This window comes from Epinephelus lanceolatus, chromosome 11 (assembly GCF_041903045.1).
Source record: "Epinephelus lanceolatus isolate andai-2023 chromosome 11, ASM4190304v1, whole genome shotgun sequence".
NCBI classification, from domain to species: domain Eukaryota; kingdom Metazoa; phylum Chordata; class Actinopteri; order Perciformes; family Serranidae; genus Epinephelus; species Epinephelus lanceolatus.
Genome location: NC_135744.1, coordinates 34,656,802 through 34,677,917, shown reverse-complemented (window position 1 = coordinate 34,677,917; position 21,116 = coordinate 34,656,802). Strand labels below are relative to the sequence as shown.

Here is a 21,116-nt window from a genome sequence, read left to right as displayed (position 1 = left end):
AAGTGAGCAAGAATACAACGGAAACTGACTGGTTTTGATTTCAAAATAAAAGCACCGGAAGTGTCTTTCATAAACAGAAATGATGACGTTTCTTTGTGAGAAAGAAGTGTCTGAATAAATATATTAGCTAGTAGTGCTGAGATATAAATTAGGTTAATATATTTGCAAAGATACTGTTTCTGTTTCTCAATCTGGACTTTCTTTAAAAATGATAACCGGAAGTCGTGTTAGCCTGTATGCTAACACTAGTGTAGCTTGACAGTGGTGTGAGCGCTGAGCAGTCGAGAGAGAAACAGGTTTTTTCATTGTGGCGAGGATCGACTTTACAGTTTGTACAGTTATATAATTTTGTTCTCGTTGGGTGTCTCGGTGGCGTGTTCTTCTCTCTATTGTTGATAGCCAGCCGTTCACATCGGAATGGCCGAACCGAGCGGCAGATACCAGCAGGTATGTGAACACTAACGGTTACTAACAGCTAACACGTTAAAGATTTAACAGCACACGTTAACGTTAGCTGTTAACACTGAGACTCTGCCTGGCTTGACTGAAGAAGCTCACACTCTCTCAGGTGTGTCGGTGGTGTCACCTTCCCGAAAGTGACGGTTTCCTATTCTAGGGTGTCATTAACGTTAATTAGGTCAATTTTGTTCCGATTAATTTCGTTATTTTTTATCGTGGGGAGCTGGCTGTTAACGGCACGCTAGCTTAACTAACTAACGCTAACGTTGCCTGTTAGCTGTTTAGTTGATGCTAATGCTAACGATACGTGACTGTGAACATGATTTCCTGTTCGGGCGTTTTGTCTTTTATTTCGATTAGGTATATCAGAAAAGCTTTGTCTATATGCTAGCTAGTTAGCATAGTGGTGTAAGGTGGAACTTCACTGAACGTTTCTCGACGCCCTTTTCTGTAGGCTAATGTTAGTGTTTGGTTAGCACATGACCTGCAGTAAGTGGGTGTGTTCGCTGGTCATCTAGTTTAACGCTAACCGCAAAAATCCGCCGGCTAACCTACTTAGCAAGGTGCAGACTGTCCTTATTATAAGTCTGCTCATGTGGGTGATGGCAGTGCTTGCTGATGTGCAGACGCATTAGAGACTGCTCTATTAGAAAGCCAGTTACTTCCTGTGGGTGACGAGAAATGTGCCTCAATGAGGCAGCGAGCATTTAAAGATGGACTGTTTCATGTTGTAGTTGCTGAGAGGTGTTGAAGTGACACAGTAACTTGCATTTGCAGTGTTGAGTTTATAAGCAGTTATTTTCTAGAAGAATTTCCTTGAAATAACGGCTTAATTTTAACCCAAACAAATATTCATCATCATTCAGTATTTGGGTGGAAGATATCATTAATCTTCCATGTATATTGAGGCAGGCCTGTAGACAAAATTTAGAATTTAGCATGTTCAGGTGATCTCACTGACTGAGGAGCTCACTAGAAACTAATTGGAGTTAATTGGAATTAGCTTAGTTATTTGTAAATGTACCAGTTGCCAATTACAGGTTACCACTGTCCCCATTTCCCCTTTAATGTCATGTCATGTGATGCACACATTTATTTATCCTCTCTGAGAAACTATAAGAAACTATGGGACCTGTAAAATAAAGTGTCACCAACACCAAGGGAAAACTAAGATGTTGTTAACCTGTAATTTATGAGATTTTCACTGTATAACCGTCTCAGAAAACATCATGGTTTGGCGGTATACAGTATTACACAGTTATTATTATTATTATTATTATTATTATTATTATCAGTTACAGTGATCCTCAAAGGAATGAAAAAAGACAGATTGTTTGGTTGAACAAATGCTTTATTATAATTGAAACTTTTTAAAAATGGAAATATGTGTAAGGGGGAATTTAGCTATGCACACACAGGTGAGATTTTCCGTCCAGTTCCTTTTTTTTCCCTCAATACTGTAGATAAACAAATATTCACGGTATGATAGCTGTCCATTTTCATATCACGGTATAGTTTCACAGTATACTGCTGCTGTCCTACTACTAACCCCAGTGTTGCAGTCTTACTATTTGGTACTCGGCACCACTTCAATGGTCTTTCCTGGAAACTGACAGTAGGGTTTGGCTAATTGATCATATGAGCTTTGGTTTCAAAATCATTTTTAGCTGAATCCAGAGTGGCTAAGTCTGGTCAGTCATGTGTCTCCTGCTTTTAATGAGTGGGGAAAAATAAGGAGAAATGAAAAACATGTTGTGGTCTGTGCTTTTTTGTCTTTATAATATCCAGATGTGTTTGAAGACATTTTTTTGACGTGGGCCGAGTTTCCATTAATCTCTGATCATTTTTTGATGTTCAGTGTGAGTTCTTTAAATAAGCTACAGTTTTAAGATAATAATTTCACACTACACACACACAGTGTGAAGCATCTTTACCTAAAAGCGTCCCTCTCAAATGGAGAACAGCGAGTGCTGCTGACACAAGTGCATTATGGCCTTGAATAAACCAGGATGTGGTTTTTCTCTCTCCCACAGCTGCCCAATGAGGAGGACCCAGAGGAGAGTCCACAGGTAGCAGCTGATGCTCCACCCCCGTACAGCAGCATCGCAGTGGACAATGCTGGTAAGACTGTGACTCATCCAAATGTGTCTTTGGTCCCTGGTCATCTGCAATGGTGGTAGAATGGGGAGTGGTATTTGTGTTGGTCTGCACAGGGGTGACCTGAGGAGACGTGGTCCTGTAAGATTTCTTGAGCTGGTGAATGATACACATTTGTGGACTGTTAAAGAAAAACAGTCAAGGCGTTAAATGGGGTATTAATATTGATATCATATAAATAAATTGATAGGTAAACATAGGTCAGAAATGAATGCTTCCTTTGTATCCCGATCATTCTTTGTCCCCCTATCTCGTATGTCCTCTTATATTGGACATCTGCTGATACTGAGTTTGATCCAATACTTACATTGACATAAATGTTGAATAAAAATATGTCTGACACATTGAAAAACAGCTGTAGCCTTCTAAATTTGGCACGCTTTATTTTTCACGAGCTTTTAGATCCAATTATTGAAGCTCTTGATTAAAAACTATGAAGTTATTGCCTTACATCAGAGAGACCTTTTCAACTCGTTACACTCTGTTTCTATCTTCATTAAAGTTGAATCAATCAACTCGAACTCAGCGGAGTGAACAGATTCAAAGGTCTTGACCCAGGCAAATAAAGTTAAGCGTAAATTATTGATATGATATAAATAGAGAATGCGACTTCCTGAAATTGATGTGAAAGCTGGTTGCTTTTAGAAGGCCTCCTGGTTATTTATAATGGTTGACTCATACATGTTCAACCATCTTACAGAACAGCGGGGAGTCTTTTTAACCATGTTTTATAACCACTATAGGGGCAGTCAAAAATTTGCTCACTGAGCAAAATCTTCCACAATAGAGATCTTGCTTGTTTGCATAAGCAGCACATTTATTGCAATCTGAAAAAGTCAGTTTGCTGTCAGCGGGGATTTGTAGGAAATTCTACATCATGCATCACCTCCATGTCTCGAGTCTGTTTCCACTTTCAGAGCTGCTTGCAGTGACTAAACACAAGAACAATAACACATGTATAATAGTGGCTTTAGTATGAGCAGTGATATGTAAATATGTGATGCGGTTGCCAGTCAGCTGTCTGCCAATGCGTAATACAACTTTGTATTAGTAAAACTTCAGCCATAGTGTTTGAAACTATGCTGTCTTCACTTCAGCCTACTTTGACTGCAAGGAAGACGGGGCTTTCCCCAAGCCTCCGTCATACAACGTAGCAACGACGCTACCTTCCTATGATGAAGCAGAAAGAACCAAGGCTGAGACTACTGTTCCCCTGGTAGCTGGAAGAGTGAGTATCTCACTTTTTTTCATTTAGCCTGTGGGTACATTCACTATGTACACACACACACGCATATACGCACACACACGTTGTAGCTTGTGCTCAAACATTTCCTGTGTTGTCTGCGAGGCAGGAAGTATTTAGCACCCTGCAATGGAACGTTTTTTTTTTTTTTTCATTCTGTCTATCTGATTGTGTCTCTGTCTTTCCCACATGACTCGCTGCCAACATTTACTGCTGGTTTGAACAAAAAGAGACTCATAAAAATTAAGAAAAACTTTTAGTAAAAACATATTAAAGAACATTGTGTTACATTTTTTCACATATTTGAGCACAGTCTGTGTCTCTTACTTTTGTGAACACTTCAGTCTCCCAGGCTGCCCTTAACCACCCTTGGTGCACTTTGCACCTGGTTTTATTCTCCCAAAATCTGAGTAATAATTGCAGCATTTAAACATTGGAGGGGGCTTCAGACTGAAAAACATTTTCTGTTCTGATGCAGTGCTGGCAGGCATTTCATGTATGGGCAGGTATTTATCTTATCCTGTTAGGTACAAAAGCTAACATTTCCTGTGGTACTCAAACTTGCTACAATACAGAGCTGCTTTATCTCTGTATCAGTTATCTCACAGATGGTTAGGTTGAAATTTACAGTTAAATTTGCCTTTTAAAATTTGCTTTCAAAAAGCTGCAGGTGTTTAGAAAGACAGATGTTTCTAATGTTAATGTTGTTAATGAAAGAGTATTTGATATAAGATGCATTCAAAGTTTCAAAAGCTTTAATGGCATGATTTCTTAGGGAAACAACCATGTTCTTTACAGACACAAAATGTTTGTGTGTGGAAACTACTTCTTTTCCGGTTAGTCCTTTTTATTTACAAAGGACAAAGCACACCACATCTTGTGTAAGAGGCTAATTAACTTGCATTTAATGCCTGAGGGGCTGTTTGAGACCAATAATCAAACCTCTCATGTTATGGAAGCCATCTCTGAGTCTCTGTCTTATCCATCAGAATTCCACACATGCCTGTAAAAACGACTGTTTTTAAAAAAAAGTATCCATTCAGTAAAAAATGAAAGCTCATCTCTGACCTCTAGTGGTCACTGTGATGCTTTGCACCTTGCTGCATGTGGGGCCACCCTGTTTGATTTGCTGGTGTTGTGTTTCTCTGCCACACACTGCCGTGCGCTCAGCAGCAGCCTCAGCACAGGGAGCGCCTGGAGACTTTTGACGATGTAATTCGCAGTTCACTGGAGGTAACTGGGAGGAGTGGGAGGAGAGTGTATGATGAGAGAGGACGTGTATTTGGTGTGTGAGAACGCAGATGTACCTGCAGTGTTTATGTACCTTGTAGCACCTCACCCTTCTTGTGTGTTTGTGTATTAAGAGTGCAAGCTCGTGCTTAGGTAATAACGATACAAGATTTACTGGTTCTTCTGATGCTCTGTATTGAATTTGACTGACTCTAGACCTTTAAGATAAAGTGACAATGATAGTAATTAGATGGGCTTGCTGTGTTGTGATGGTTCCATTGGTCTGTTGGTTGTTTGTGTTGTATTTTCTCTCTGTTGTGAGCAAAGCTTGGTTTCCATCAGCAGGTGCTTGCCCGTGCTTAATCACTACATTGTACTTGCATAAGTCTAAATCCAGCATCTTAAATTGGTTGAAATAAAACAAGCTTTATCAAATTAATTGATCTGAAGACTAGAAATAGTTTGAAATAAGTGAAGTAAAGCCCTGGAAAGCTCTGCTACTTCCTGGTTGTGGTGAAATGGTTTTATTGCTTGAATAACTTACTTAATTCTCTTTTTGTTTTGCTCCTCTGTCGCTTATTTTATCACAGGATGAAGACTTTGTGACCAGAGACGACTTTGAAGACGCCGATCAGCTGAGGATAGGAAATGACGGCATCTTCATGCTCACCTTTTTCAGTCAGTTACCCAATCTACTCACATACTCGTCTTGCATCTTCAGCTCCTCTCTGCCTAGATTTGTGTGGAAATGGCTTCCCCTCTTATTTGAGATACAATTTTTTTTTGATGGCACATCTAACACCATAATTCTCTTTCCCCTCCATCCTTTGTTCAGTGGCATTCCTGTTCAACTGGATCGGCTTCTTCCTGTCTTTCTGTCTGACCACCTCAGCAGCCGGCCGCTACGGAGCCATCTCGGGCTTCGGCCTCTCTCTAATCAAATGGATCCTCATAGTCAGGGTATGACAAGGAGCCCACACACACTCACTTACACACAAACACATACAAACATATAAAATATGGTTTTATGTACGCACAAAGAACTCCCAAGCCTCAAACACCACTCTGGTATTTTTATGTTGTGTCTGTAGTGGTTGGCTTGTTGGCGCTGCACCTCCAAGATCTCTTGAGAAGTGCGCTGCTTTTTTCACTGGCTTTTAAAGTGCAGGACTCATTTGAGTGAAACCAGTGCCGGCCATATTTATTCTAACCAGTCATTTCTGTTGGGTTTCTAGTTCTCCACGTACTTCCCCGGTTACTTTGATGGACAGTACTGGCTGTGGTGGGTGTTCCTGGTGTTGGGTAAGTAGCCAACCTCTAAATTTAAATGATTTTAATAGAGAATCAGAGGGTTTTGTCCTGCTTGTGACACAGTTCTGCTCTCTGGAGCTACATTGCAACATTGTTGAGGTGAGAGAGACTGTAAATATGTTACAAAATAGTTACAGCTGGATATTTAACTTTGATTATGCTGTTGTTAGCATACAGCACATAGAGGAACAAAGTGGAAGGAGAACAAGTGGTTCACCACAGTAAATTGACATTGTCTTAATGTTTTCTCTAATGATATACCAGTGTTCTTCAACGTAGAACAAAAAAGAAAAAAACAGTTTTTTGACTTTAACAATCGCTTAAGTGACTCAGTGCATGTTAATGGCCATGCCCATAGTGAAAAACCTTAATAAGCCCAGTTTGGACCAGTGATTTGTTATGAGACAAGACTGCATGCTAACATGACTGCCTTCTCAAATTTATAAGGTGATACTGTCACTGGGTGCGTCTCCATACACCTGTTTTTATGCACAATTTCAATTTGGGCATAAAAAACCTGAGAGGAAATGCAAAGTATTAAAAAAAATCTTGAAATATCACAAATAAGTTTTCACACTTGGGGGAGGTGGAAAAGTTGGTATATCAACAAAAGGCAAATGTGACTAATTGCAGTGCAAACAGATTCAACAAACAAACAATAAACAAACTTTCTTTGTTGTCTCTGGATAGCTTTAAACATGCTTATGTATGCACACAACTGTTATCAACACTCTTCCAAGAGCCCATAGCTCTAATACTGGTTGTTCCAAACTCTACTTACATTGGCTGATGTGCTCTTTGTGACTAATACATCCATTGTTTTCATTTGTTTGAGGTTTGACTGATATTTTTTTAATTACATCATCTCATTGCGCCCTCTTCTGCAGTGGCACCTACTGTTTAAATTGATAAATCAATTTTCAGTATTCACATAACAGTAATGAATGGAAGAACATAGGAATTTGCATTTTCTTTTTCAGATTTTCTGAAAGTTTAGTTAAACTTTGCACCACATTTGGATGAAAACCCAACTAATGTCATGTTTACAGTTGGTTGACTTTATCGCAAGTGACCAAAACAATTCAACTTAATTTCCTAGGAATACAGCAGTTTACTTGTTATTGCTGTCTCCCCATGGTAATGTCATCCCCATGTTGCTAAATCAGCTTATTAAGTTAAGTTATATTTCAGTTCCTACCACACAGATGTAACTTTGTTTGATCTCAGATAAAGTTTTTTGTTAGTAGTTGTTTTTTTAATTTCATCTTGCTAATCTTAGTTTCATCTCAGCTAATAAGTGCAGTTTTATCTGTTGGTTTTTGTCATATTTATCAGGGGGCCTCATGTCCTTAAACAGTCTTAAATTAAGATTTTTTAATATAAGGCCTTAAAAAGTATTGAATTGTCTTAAATATTTTCGGTCACATTACTGTGATAATTTCTCCAGCCTGACAGACCTAATGACTGTTCACAGTCATTGGACAGATCGAAGAATTGCAATAATAGATAGCATTTATGACCGCAGTGAGATTTTGTTTTCTTTTTACATGAAACAATTTTTTGTTTTGCTCCTCAGGCTTTTTGCTCTTCCTTCGAGGATTCATCAACTACGCCAGAATCCGCAAGATGACCGACACCTTCTCCACCCTGCCCCGCACCCGAGTCCTCTTCATTTACTGAGCTTACAATCCATCAGTTTCCATCGTCTCCCCCTCCCCCTCCCCTTTGCATTGACACACACTGTCTGGCTTGATCCAATCAGAAATGGAGAAAAGAACATTTCTTTCCTCTGCTTGACATTTGATTTGGACAATACATCTATTGTCCCCTCTTGGTGTAAAATAGTGATTGCTGAGAAATCTGTTTAAACCCTTCAGTTGTTAGTGGTGAACTGTCAAGTGCTATTTGCAATTATGAAGTGTGTGATGTATAAATGAATGCCTTATTTACTGTTTTACTGTCTGTTGGTAGCAGCAGCATGCACTGCTCTCCTGCGTAGCCACCAGGGGGCAGTCTTGTTTGTGTTATTTTCCACCAGTCCTCTATCAGATGAAGTCATTTGTGTAGAGAGGTGGTTCTCAGCCCAGGGGCCAGTGGGTAATTTTGGGGTTATGGGTTGATTTATGCAGTGTGAAATAATATATTTCAAGTACCGATTTAATGTGCTTTTAACCCTTCTGACCAATGCTTTTTGTCCCTTGTGAAATAGTGTATGATTCAAGACTGAAAAGGGAAAATCATCTTTTGGGTTCAGGACTTAAAAATGGTTGAGGACCACACATAGCAGAGTAGGGGCCGGGTTTCCCCTAGAGCATTTTTTCCTCCTGTATTTAGGAATTGTTCATGCTTTCACATACTGTAATCAGGATTGTTGTTTCCTTATATATAATACATGTATGTCAGCAGAGCTTCTTGGGCTGCCCTGCTCAAGGACACAGTGATGAGGATGAAATAAGCCGATAGTCTGTCACTGGATTCAAATGTGCAATTAGATGATTCTAGTAATTAAATTATTCTGACGCCCTGTCTTAGTTACTGGACACCCAGATGCCAGATGTGATTTGGAAACTCTGCCCTGTAAGTAACAAGAAATATATTAACACAGGGCTGAGATTTATTTTTTCTTCTTTGACGTAAAAATGAATTATGACAAGAATCGTTCTTTTTATGTTCACCCTCATTATCGTGGAAGTGGAATGATTATTTTTTAGAAGAATTTTAAGTTTCTGGTTTGGAAAATGTTTGGAATTAAACTCATAAAAAGAAAAATCTATTTTTGTGTCAAGCTTTTTATCAGATGGTAACAAGCTTCCAGTAGAAAATATCACATGACAAGACACCGGTCTCACTCTGGTCGCAGGATACCACTTCCTGTCAGCTTGCTCGCCACAAGAACTTGAAATTAAAACAGAGAAAATTGTAAAGCAAAGCATTTCAAAAGAATCATAAAATTTACAAAGAAGCTTTATTCCCTGCACCTCGGGATTATTTTTGTCTCCAAAATACTTAAGTTACAGTCATATATTAAGAATTTGAGAGATCAGGAGATGATAAATTGTTTTTAAACTTCAAGTTTAATTTGAAGTTAATGTCACACAGGTGACCTTACCACACCTACATAAAAACACAGCCTTCCGTGTGAAGTATTTCACAGTGTGGCCGGTGTGTGGAGGCTTCAAAAAGGTGGAGGAAGCTGAGCTGACCACGATGTTCACTTACTGACATGAGACGTACTTTTAGCCATGCTAAATTTAACACACAGGAGACGCGTGCATGCGTGTGTGTGTGTGTGTGTGTGTGCTCGTGCAAATCAAGATGATTTACTGGTGGTGGCTAATTATACATGTCAGCAGTGTTTTTCCTTGCAGCTGAAACAGGAAGTGAAGGTCACTCCACCTGGAAGACATGTCACACCGATTCAAACAGTCTTTGGGTTTCACTGGAAACTTTTACTGTCACATACAGCAGTGTCACATCATCATGGCGGGATATTGGCCTCTAGTGGCGCTCAGCTGACATGACATTAACTCCTCTCAGGTCATCTTTCACAGGGCACAGGGGGGAAATGTCCCCGTCAATGCACTGACAGTGATTATTTTACAGCATGTGATTAAAGTGTTCCCGAGTGTAGAACACAGAAGTCAAGCAAACCAGATTTGTATGCTTGTATACGTCCAGTCTAATACTTGGATTATTTATTGTGAGCTCATGCTATGCGGTCCACACTTTTTAGAGGAGTGTGTGTTGTGAGATTTGATGACAAGAAACTGAAATGCAGCTGTTTACCTCTGACTTGTGCCACTGGTAGCCTATTTTCTTAAAATCAGATTTCCTGTAGTCATTTATTCTTTTGCACAATGCACTCTAATAAAACAGAAACAGCTGTTGGTCAGAAATTACAGATGTTCAGTTAACTCCAGGGCTGAAAATGTGAACTGTCTCAGCTTTAGAAAACCAATTACTTAAGTACTTAAAGACTGTTTTTCCATTTGCTTCTTATATTCAGCCCTATAAAGAGAAAAAGAAACACAAATAGGCCAAAGGTCATTTTCCAGACTATCACCACCGGTCCAATGAACCACCACGTCAGTACATGACCTTGGATAAACACTCTTCATTTTGCCAGGTGCGTATGGGTTTAATCGCTGACAGTGTTTCAGCTGTAAATCCTGGCAAAGCACACAAACAACAAAAATTCCTTATCAACCACATCTCATGCAGACTCAGCCTCAGTCAACTCAAATGCCTCCGTCACGTCATCCCTCCCCAGCTCCAGCAGGGTCACCCAGTCCAGGTGTTCTCGTTATCCAGATGTCATTCATAAAATGACTCCATTGTGCCAAGAGCTGTCTGTGTCTTGTCAGCTGCCCTCGATTTACAGAGACGGAAGTATTTCTTGGAGTAATTGATGGGAATTATGTGTGCTAGCCAAGTGCCTGAACTGCTTGCATGTTTTAGCTATCAAAAGATAAGAGGGACTTTCTGATTTACAGAGAGCCTGGGAGGAGGCCATCTTTCCAAAGCTTTACTTTTCCGGCTTCTGTTAAACAGACTTTTTGTGCAAAGATCATTTTGATTTACAATAGCTGATAAAGTGGTATGATATGTTTAGGACAAAAAGCCTGTTGTCCAATACAATAGGGAGACTTTGCTATAAACACTACTCAACTTTGTGCAGTTGTGTTTTTTTTATGGCTATGTCAACAAGTAAATGCTACACTGCAGACTAGTTAAAAACTTCTTTCCCCTCAATCTGCAGAAAATAAACTGTGCAGTAAGTGTGTGATGAATACGGAGGCCATGAGAGGCAAATAAGAAAGAAATTCTGGTGATCCATTTTCTAAGTCTGATTTAAGTTGTTTTCTCTCCTGTGTTCATGGCCTAAGATGAAAAAAGAGGTTTTTCTGGTAAAATCTTTCTGATTCCTTTATTTTATTTCTATTTTTCGTATGTGAAACAAGTGGAAAAAAAGTTTGCCACGATAATTACTTTTTTTTTTTCCAATCTGTGGAAACAGGTGAATACAAGTTTTGGCAGGTGAAGTTTTATTTTATATTATTAATTTAATTTAATTTTATTTTATTCAATTTTATTTATTTATTTTTTGGCAGGTCAAATTTTTGAGTGTTTGTTGTTGTAAAACTCATTTTAGCTACAAGAAGCTGAAGTGCCAGTTACTCCATGTTCAAAATAGGACTACAAGCATTCAGGTTTTCTTCCTGGTGAGTTTTAAGTTCTTAACGCACTTTAAACACAAGGTGTGCGTTAGCAAATAATGTAGCATTACTGTCATGTCTTTCTTTTGGCTAGAAATGCAATTGAATTGACGCTAATCTTCTGTTAGCTACCGGTAGTGATACTGACGTTAGCTGTTAGCACGCTAGCTAGTGAGTGAAAACATTGGAACTGAACACTGTTCATGGCTAACTCACAGCTGCAACTTAGGTTGACTCGACTGCATGGCTAACGTTAGTTTACTGTAATGTTAATAACACAAGATGAGATAATTTAAGATGAAATAAGATAATCCTTTATTTGTCCCACAGCAGGATATTTGCAACATTACAGAAGCAGAGTGATAGTGCTAACAGGAAGCATCAGTAGAAAAAATATAAAGCAATAAATAAGTTTGTAAAATAAGTAAACTGTACAAAAAAAGCTATATAATAAGCAAACAGTATAATAAGTAAGCAGCAAAAAGAAGCAGAATATAATAAAGAGTAACGTTAAGACTGAATGGCATGTGTAGATATTTCACAGTTAGTATACAGATACAGACATTATAGAGTGCCGAAGTCACGCCCCTTCCAGTCAAGCTCATGGGACCTTAGATCGGAAAAATATGAATGGCAGTGAATGAGGAGAGCAATATTATCTTTTGTTCCCGTTTGAGTTGCGACATGAAATCCAAATATGTCGTTAATGAATTTAAAACATAAATTTTAAGGTCAAGAAAGTCATACTTTGTGGTAAAACTGTTGAGATATAAGCTTTTGAAAAAAACGTAATTAGAAAAACTACACAGGAGGCGGTCGCGTATGTGACGTCATAGCTTTCGCTCGCTTCCAGCAGCTTGGAGTGACTGCAACCTGGCACAAAACACACAGACATCTTCAATCATAAATCGATTAATCATAAAACAGTGGAATTTCAGCGGGGAGGCCAAACTGCAGGAAGCAAGCGAAAGCTATGACGTCACATACGCGACCTCCTCCTGTGTACTCTTGAGTCTTTCTAATTAAAAAGTTTATATCTCAACAGTTTTACCACAAAGTATGACTTTCTTGACCTTAAAATTTACGTTTTAAATACATTAACGACATATTTAGATTTCATGTCACAACTCAAACGGGAACAAAAGGTAAAAATATTGCTCTCCTCATTCACTGCCATTTTTTTTCCTGATCTAAGGTCCCATGAGCTCTACCGGAAGGGGCGAGACTTCGGCACTCTATACATGCTATCATGCTAACCTTTTTTTCCTCACTTACCTCTCACAGCTTCTGTAGATTCACTTGACTAAACTACAGACTTTAATAAGCTTTGAGTACGTAAAGTGCTTGTGTGATGGAATAATACATTTTGATGCTATTTGAGAGTACATCTTTTTCACAGCAGACAGTGTGACTTATCAAATTAGGAAAAGCACAGGTGTTATTAATGAAACCAAAGATTTCTGGGAATACGCTTATTTGTTTTCTCACTGAGAGTCCAGATGGATATCAATCTCATGTCTTGAGAGTGATATCCATCTTCTCATTTAACTTTCAACAAGAATGTGAATAAGAATCGTGTTTTTATGATCGTCACTAGCTATGTTTCCATCCAAAAGTGATTCAAATCATTAGCCATGTTTCCATCAGCTTGTTTAGTTCGCATCAGAAAATTATGATGGAAACGGCAAAATCTGAATTAAAATACGAATTCTAGTTTTGCGGAAAACTTGCGCGAGTTCGTAGTTTTCACCAAAGTCCGTACATTTAATGGAAACACACAGGATTCGTATTTCTTTTAATGCGCATTTCCCAATGCTATGTTTCCATCCAAAAGTGATTTGAATCATTGGGAAATGCGCATTAAAAGAAATACGAATCCTGTGTGTTTCCATTAAATGTACGGACTTTGGTGAAAACTACGAACTCACGCGAGTTTTCCGCAGTACCGGAAATAAAACAAGTCTCGCATTCTTCTTCTGCAACGTTTTCTGGCGGTTGGCAACCAGCTTGTAAATGCATTACCGCCTTCCCAACCCGAAGTGTGGATATCACCATGGAGAGAGGTGCGCTATGTCAGACTTAATTCAAACATAACTGTTTCCATCCCCCGTATTGCGAATCAACATTTTTTCAAATCAACCAAAACCTGGCTAAAGTGAGCGTATTTTAGTTTGTGCGAATCAGGGGATTTTAATTTCCATCATAATTTTCCGATGCGATACTTCTAGATGCGCATCTAAACAGGCTGATGGAAACATGGCTAGTCGGGCCATATCATAAAGCTTCACTTGGTCAAATTCAAAGTTTATAGTAATATCACAGAAAAATAACATTTTGCACATATTTTTCTAAGGTTTTGTCCAGGTGCTTCTTAAAAGAAGAGGGTAAAACAATATACAAAATGTTAGAATATGTGTGAAAAACCAGTGATGGAATGATGCAGTGGCAGTTTGTGGATATTTATGAATGTTATAATGTGTTTGGACTCAATATTTTTGCTGGATTTAGATCGTCTGGACCACTGGGAGTGTGGGAAAATTATGTCAGCAACATTCCTGTCTAGATAATATCAATCTGTGGATTAAAATTATGCTTCATAGCTGACTATAGTTCTTGTTTTTTTTGACAGAAGCATTTACTGAACCTTCTGTGGTGGTTATATCTTGAAATAGTCAGCATTAATGGAACAATAGGTTGTATGGGTTAACCACAACAACGAGTTCAGCAGTTGTGTAGGCCTATATCATAATAATCAAATGAAACCTTAGCGGAGCCCACGGACAGGAAATGAGATTTCTAACTTAAATTGCTCCGCTAAAGTTGCACAGTATTGGCTGTATTGAGCAGCTGCCAGGTGTGACACTATCATTGCTCTGTGAAGGTAAAAAAGATCCCTTCCACACATGGGACAATTAGGACAGCTAAAATTAGAGATACCAATTTGCATTTTGAAATTAATGAATGATCCTGCATGGATCAGATGTGTCCACTTGCTAGTGTCGCTTTCCCATAGAAGTCGGGTATACTGATTGATTTTATTATCACAAAGAGAAACTGATTTGCAGCGTGGGTGCAAAAATAAAACATACACAATAAAAACCAAATCACAGACAGTTCAAGCATAAGAGCAGGAGATCCAGTACAGCAATAACCAGCGCACAGTGGTGTACAGCAGCAGTGTGTAGTGCTCGTAAGAGTTCCAGAGGGCACTGTTCAGCACAAATGGAGCTGGAGCTGTCAGAGTTTTCTCAGAAAGGCAGATGGTGGAATGGGTGAAAGGCCGGTGGAAAAATCACTTGTAACATGTTTATCCTCCTCAGTAAGACAAAGATAGATAAAACATTTGGCTTTAAAAAGATCAATTCTGTTAACAGGAGGGGGTTTCTGAGAAATGTGGACTGGGATGTACTGGGAGAAAAAACACGACCAGTGACGATCATCTCTGCCAAGATCTCATTTTTATATACAATTATACATTATACAAAGATATCAAAAGTGACGTTAATCAAAATAAATTGATGTTAAAAGTTGAGCGCTTACAAGACCAGAAACCTTGAAACCAGTATAGACATACTGCTGTAAACGTTCCACATTTTGACTTTATCCATATTTATTTTAAAGTCATAATATCAGAGAGTTCCCATCACCTTAGACAAACTTAAGTCAGTTGGAGCCTCCTGCTGTCAGTCTGAGTTTCAGATGGGAGGTTCCCCAGGATGTGGGGAGGATGTGGGTTGCATCCAAATGATATGTACTTCTTCTGTCTGTCTGTCTGTGTGTGAGTGAGTGTGTGTTTTTGTGTATGTGTGATTTGGGCAGGGGGAGGGGTGTTATCATTGATGTGTGAGTCATCCTGACCCTCCCCTCTTCTCCCTTGCACTTCATGTGGCGTATGTGCGTGCGTATAAGTGCGTGCGTCTGTGTGTATGTGCCTGTGTGAGCGTCCTGATGTAGGCGACGTGTGTTTACGGTGTGTGTAAGTCAACATGCTTTTAATACCAAGAAACAGGCTGTGATGTGATTTTACATGTATGTGTGCCGTGGCGAATGGCGTGAGCATCCCTGTGTTTTGTGTGTGTGTGTGTGTGTGTGTGTGTGTGTGTGTGTGTGTGTGTGTGTGAGAGAGGTTGGTAAAGCAGTGGTGAGTCATCCACAGGCCAGTATTGCCTGTTTCCATGGGTCACACACAGCAGGTACCCCACCTCCCCATGTGCTCCTTTTTTTTTTTTTTTTTTTACCCACCTCTCTTCCTTATCCTCTTCCTCCTCCTCCTCCTCCTTCTCCATCTCCTCCTCTTCTTTTTCCTCTCTGACTCACAGATGACTCCCCCACCACCACCAATGACATCACCACCCCCTCCCTAACACTTTGTTGTGGTGAATCATACTGTACGTTAAGATTTTCTCTGCTCCTCTCTTCAGCCAACCAGCAGGGCAAACCTGAATGTCACCCATTCATTCATAAAATCATACTCAAGTCAGTGAAGCATTTGTCTCTGGCTACTGTGACCATTTAGTGATGTCATCCATTATAACATATGTGCAGTGATGTAATCAGCAGGGATTAGACACACTCAGAGCAGGATTGCTCGGTTTCAGAGGAATTTTGCATTTTCTTGCTCACTCAGAATCACACACCCTCAGACTGTAGATATTTAGGTCCCTGGGTATTTAGAGCACATTTAATGATTAAATGAATATCTTAGCTGAGTTACTGAAGTCTAATGAATCAGAAGGTGAGAGTGTGTGACCCCTGGTAATGCTATGGTGAAGTGTGGATACCCAGTTTTTTATAATACATGGGAGACACGATACACCTGCGACCCGTTTCATGCTGTTCAGCTGATTGACAGGTGGTGCCGTAAACATACAAACAAGCACTGCAATGTGCCAACAAAGGTAGGGAAGAGAAAGAGCTAGCAAACTTGGATATAACTGCTCATTTACGCCTCATTTCCACTTGCATATGTGACTGGTTACGGAAGAACCGTAAATATACGGATGATGCCTCTAGTGTCCGATGTGAGGAAGCGCATTTCTTTACATATGGATAGAAACCTGATAGAAACTACCTGTAGCCACGGGGGAGAGGCTAATTATGCCTGTTTTTCGCCATCCAGTAGTTTGGAATATTTGCTAGGAATATTACTGGGACAGAAACAGGACCTGCTGCAGGTACAGTACATGGCATGTACTGTGAAATAGTTAATTGAAAAGACGTTTGAATGGCTGAACGAGTCATAATGTCAATCTGCCTGTATGTAATGTATATTTTGACAGAATAATTTTACTCAGATTCAGAATGTGTTAAAACTAGATAAACAAGTTCTTTTAATCATACAAACTCACTTGACAGTCAACACAGGCAACTGAATTGAAGGAACTAGCCTGTTAGCTAGTTAGCAGCCTGAGGGGTCCATATCATTGGTCCGACATCCCATTAGTTCGACTGTCCGCGGTGCTGAACGGCTCCCGGCGGGCGTATTTCTACCTTGATGGTGTGCCGCGACCAGCTGGATCAGCTGGGAAAGGCTTGAGGCGAAGCAGGCTCACAGCTTATGTGTTCGTCATTTTCTTTTTCATTTTAACCCACACCATGATCTTTTCCTGACCCTAACCAAGTGGTTTTTGTGCCTAAACCTAACCAGAACAGGGCATCATGATGATTTTGGAACGGACTTCGGAACAATGGGTTTAATATGGTCAGAACAATGGGATGTCGGACCAATGGGCTGTCGGACCAATGGGCAGTTCCCAGCCTGAGCTGTTAGCTAAGCTAGCATGCTGTCAAACATGCGTAATGCCTTGTTTCCATTGTGTACGGAGACGAGGCAACCGGAAGTCCTGTCCCCTGTCCCCCGTCCTGGTAATGTTCCAAGTGCATAGTCCAAAATAGTGGATGGCGAAAAGCAGACAAAATTAGCCTCCCCCACCATGGCTACAGGTAGTTTCTATCAGGTTTCTATCCATCCTAGAGAAATGCACTTACTTGCATTGACCACTAGAGGCATCATCCATATATTTACGGATCTATGGACACCCTTAACATACCTAAGTAGAAACAAGGTCTTACGGTCAATCGTAGATACAGAAACAGACATGGACGGAACCTCCTGTCCGTACTTGTATTGTGCACGTTTTCTGAGAGCTTACAGATACAGACGAAATGCCCCAGTACCACCAGAGATCTTGGAGGCAGTGTAGCGTAGTTCAAGAGAGATTCGACCGCAGGAAACAACAAAGAAATGTAAATACTGGCAGGACAGAACGAATGGGTGACATATAATAATACATAGTAACATAAAGTGAAAAGAATTCTCTGTCCACATGTTGGGATGTGCCGTTAGTGACCGGACAGACCACTGCCATCTACAATGCTGCCTCAGTTTAAAGGTACACTATAACCTCCTCCAGTCAACTCGTTTGTGGTTGTGTGAAATTTTTGAATCAGCCCTCTAGGTCCTTTTATTGGCTGTATCTAAGCCATCATAAAGGACACATGGAAGTATGAGGACAGTGACGTTTACAATGTAAAGTATCTCTTTTTGTACGTTGAGGGAGTATAAATAAGCCTACAGAGCGGTGCAGGAATGAGTCCTAAAATCTGGAAATAGGTTAGCATTTTAGCACTCGCGGCCCTTTGTCTCAAAGTCAATGGGTTGTTTAATGGGTTTGTGGTTAGATGTCTGAAATAAGGTCTGTGGTAAGCTTAAGAGACTTTCACATTTTGTTCTACAACATAAAATGTGCCACTAAATACCCTACTTGTGGATTCTGAAGCTGTTACATGTCATAAAATGGTGGTTGCTAACAAGTGGCTAAATGAGACTACAGAACGTCATCATGCTGAATACAGCTTTACCGCCTTGTTGTGGTGGCGACATTCATGGGTTAGTGACGTTCAAGTCACGCAACCATGGTAAACATCATAAACTTTTTGTTCACCAGAAAGCTTATTTTCTGCAATAATCCAAAATCCAGTGGCTTCTTGTTGAGGGAACCAGGGTGATGATAACTTCCAGGTTGGCCTAAAAAATAAACATCATCCCTGCAGCACTTAAAATATTCCTTTTATGAGCACAATTCTCCAAAACCTGAACTATCATTTCACTACTAAACATTACCTATCCTGGATAACACCTACTTGTATGTGGTTATGGTTACAGTTATGAAAGACTAGTTAATGTAACAAGTATTCTGATTAGTATTATTCTAGCTGTGCTCAATACAAGGTAATCTGCATACAAGAAAACAATATATCAAAGGCAGTTACAACAGAATGGGTTTACTATCCAGATTTTGCAACTTTCACATAAATGCTTTTCCGTCCCTTCAGTCCATTTCCGGTTATAATACACAGACAATAGTATTATTTCATTACATCTCTCCCTCTATTTTTCATGCTGGATGGCACTTTTTAGTCTATACTGTGAAAAATGACACTTGTTTCTCACTTTACTGCTTACCTCCACAGTCTGCTGACGGGTTAAGTTCTGCAGACGCTTCTAAATGTCATAAAACGCATATCTGTTGTGTTGTCTGTGTTATTAACGGGCAGAGCGTCTGTGAGCACCAAGATGCCGCTGTGTCAAACGCAGAGAGGCGAGTTTGCCCATGACTTCATCCTGTAGTGATGTCAAAGACCTGGCTTTTGTTTTTTCTTCACACTATTCATCAGTTCTGCCTGAGAGACTGTAGACTACAATCTTCCCACTGCTCATAATGAACTGTCTTGGACTCTATTGTAAATCTTTTGTTGATATGTATTGCATAATATATATTACAAGTAGTTGATTGCATTTTCATTTTATTCTGTCCTTTTCAATTCATGGTTAGTCGTCCATATTTGACTCTGAGTTGTCACATGCTTGGACACCACAAACATACTTCCTGTCAACAGTTGAATTACTGTTATAAATCAGTGCTCTTGGCAATCTAGCTCATATTTGACTGCACATGCTGTAACCATGGCAACAATAAACCTTGCACAGCATTAATGGATAAACTCAGAAGTAATGGTGAAACTAAAGAAGATGCTCATTGCATTTGCCAAGATTTTTGCCCACTCTGGTGAGCTTTCATGATACATGTGCTGATAATTCACATCTGCCTACCGCTGCAGCGTTGTGTTATAATGTTTGCTTTTGTGCTCCACTGAAATGTACAATATTCTGGTGTGACACAGTTTGCGTTCGTTCTGGTGCTGTGAATCCACCTGCCGTGTCCCTCTCTCTCGGCTTACAGGGCTTTTTGTGAATGGAGACTTGCTGTGCTATGACGGAAGGATGGATGAATGGAAGGGAGCGGCGGACGGATGAATGGGAGGGATGGAGGGACGCGTGTCGCGAGGGAGGGAGAGATGTGGAGGCTACGTCACATTACGTTTCCGCAGTGCATCAAGGGAACTGGTCTGTCTGTGACTCATACTGTCAGGACGGTGAGGGGAGGGGGTGATGAAGAGGGGGGAGAGAAAGAGAGAGAGAGAGAAGGGCAGAGAGAGGAGGAGGAGGAGGAGACAGAGAGGAAGAGGATGAAGAAGAGAGAGAAGGAAAGGAGGGGTCTAGTCTTTTTTTGTCCTACCTTTCGTTTCTTTTTTCTTCTCCATCGCTCCATCCCCTATCAGTGATGTAATACAGGTGACCTATTCATCACAGGGAGGAAGGCTTCCTCTTCTTCCTCATCCTCTCCTCTCATTTTATCTCTGTCTCCCCTCCTCCCTCCCTCCCCCCTTCCTCTCTCCTCGCTCAGCTGACTGGCTGAATGCATGAATGAACAGGCCTCTCTCCTTTTATAGCGGTGGGGGAGGGGACGACACAGGAAGCCGTGAGGCAGACGCAGACCAGGAGAGGAGGAAAGAGTGAGTGATAAAGAAGAAAGAGAGGGAGGAGGAGAGAGAGAGAGTTCCCATGGCATCTCAACGCATACACATCCTTTACGTGTGAAGCCGTTCCTATTTGTCTGTCTATGCGCGCGTGTGTGTGTATGCAGACATATGCGTCTATGTGCGTAATGTATGATTGGATGCAACCTTGTTTCATTCATTGACAAATCCATGTGCACATTCTCTGCCTGTGTATAATGCTGACACTTCCTCTTTGTATCACCTTATCCTGTTTTACAGAAACTATGAAAGGATGTAGGTCAAATATAAATACAATAAGCTGTCATACAGTATTCAGAGTCTGCAAGTATTTCTGGTGATAATTAGGTCACTCTCAACACATATATATATATGGATATATATATTTATATTTATAGAAAATTAAAAAATAATGAAGACCACACTGATGTTAAACGTCCTCATACAACGGTCCGTTTGATATCTAACAAATTAACACCACAGGAATGATGTTACATATGAAGCGAGATACTTAACATGAGGTTTTGTAGGTTAGGTTCAGGCAAGTAAACTTTGTATAGGTGAAGAGAGAAAAAAACATGGTGGGGTGTTACGTTAGTTAGGTTAAGGATAGTAAAATTAGGTAAGTTTAGGAGAAGAAG

The 21,116-nt window shown here is 40.0% G+C and overlaps 1 protein-coding gene across 3 annotated transcripts; it reads left to right on the top strand.

Moving 5' to 3' along the window:
• Window positions 1-231: 231 nt before the first annotated feature.
• On the top strand, window positions 232-9,169 carry ndfip1l (Nedd4 family interacting protein 1, like). Of its 3 annotated transcripts, none has more exons than XM_033609640.2 (8): window positions 232-447; window positions 2,493-2,580; window positions 3,714-3,844; window positions 5,033-5,092; window positions 5,680-5,767; window positions 5,925-6,049; window positions 6,325-6,391; window positions 7,977-9,169. In XM_033609640.2, exons 1-8 carry the CDS (start codon window positions 418-420, stop codon window positions 8,078-8,080), a joined length of 693 nt encoding a protein of 230 aa, XP_033465531.1. In that variant the 5' UTR covers window positions 232-417; the 3' UTR covers window positions 8,081-9,169. The 3 variants fall into 3 exon arrangements, with proteins under 3 accessions (XP_033465531.1, XP_033465524.1, XP_033465538.1); XM_033609633.2 differs by having other exon boundaries at window positions 254-447; window positions 5,030-5,092; XM_033609647.2 differs by lacking the exon at window positions 5,033-5,092 and having other exon boundaries at window positions 256-447.
• Window positions 9,170-21,116: the final 11,947 nt, after the last annotated feature.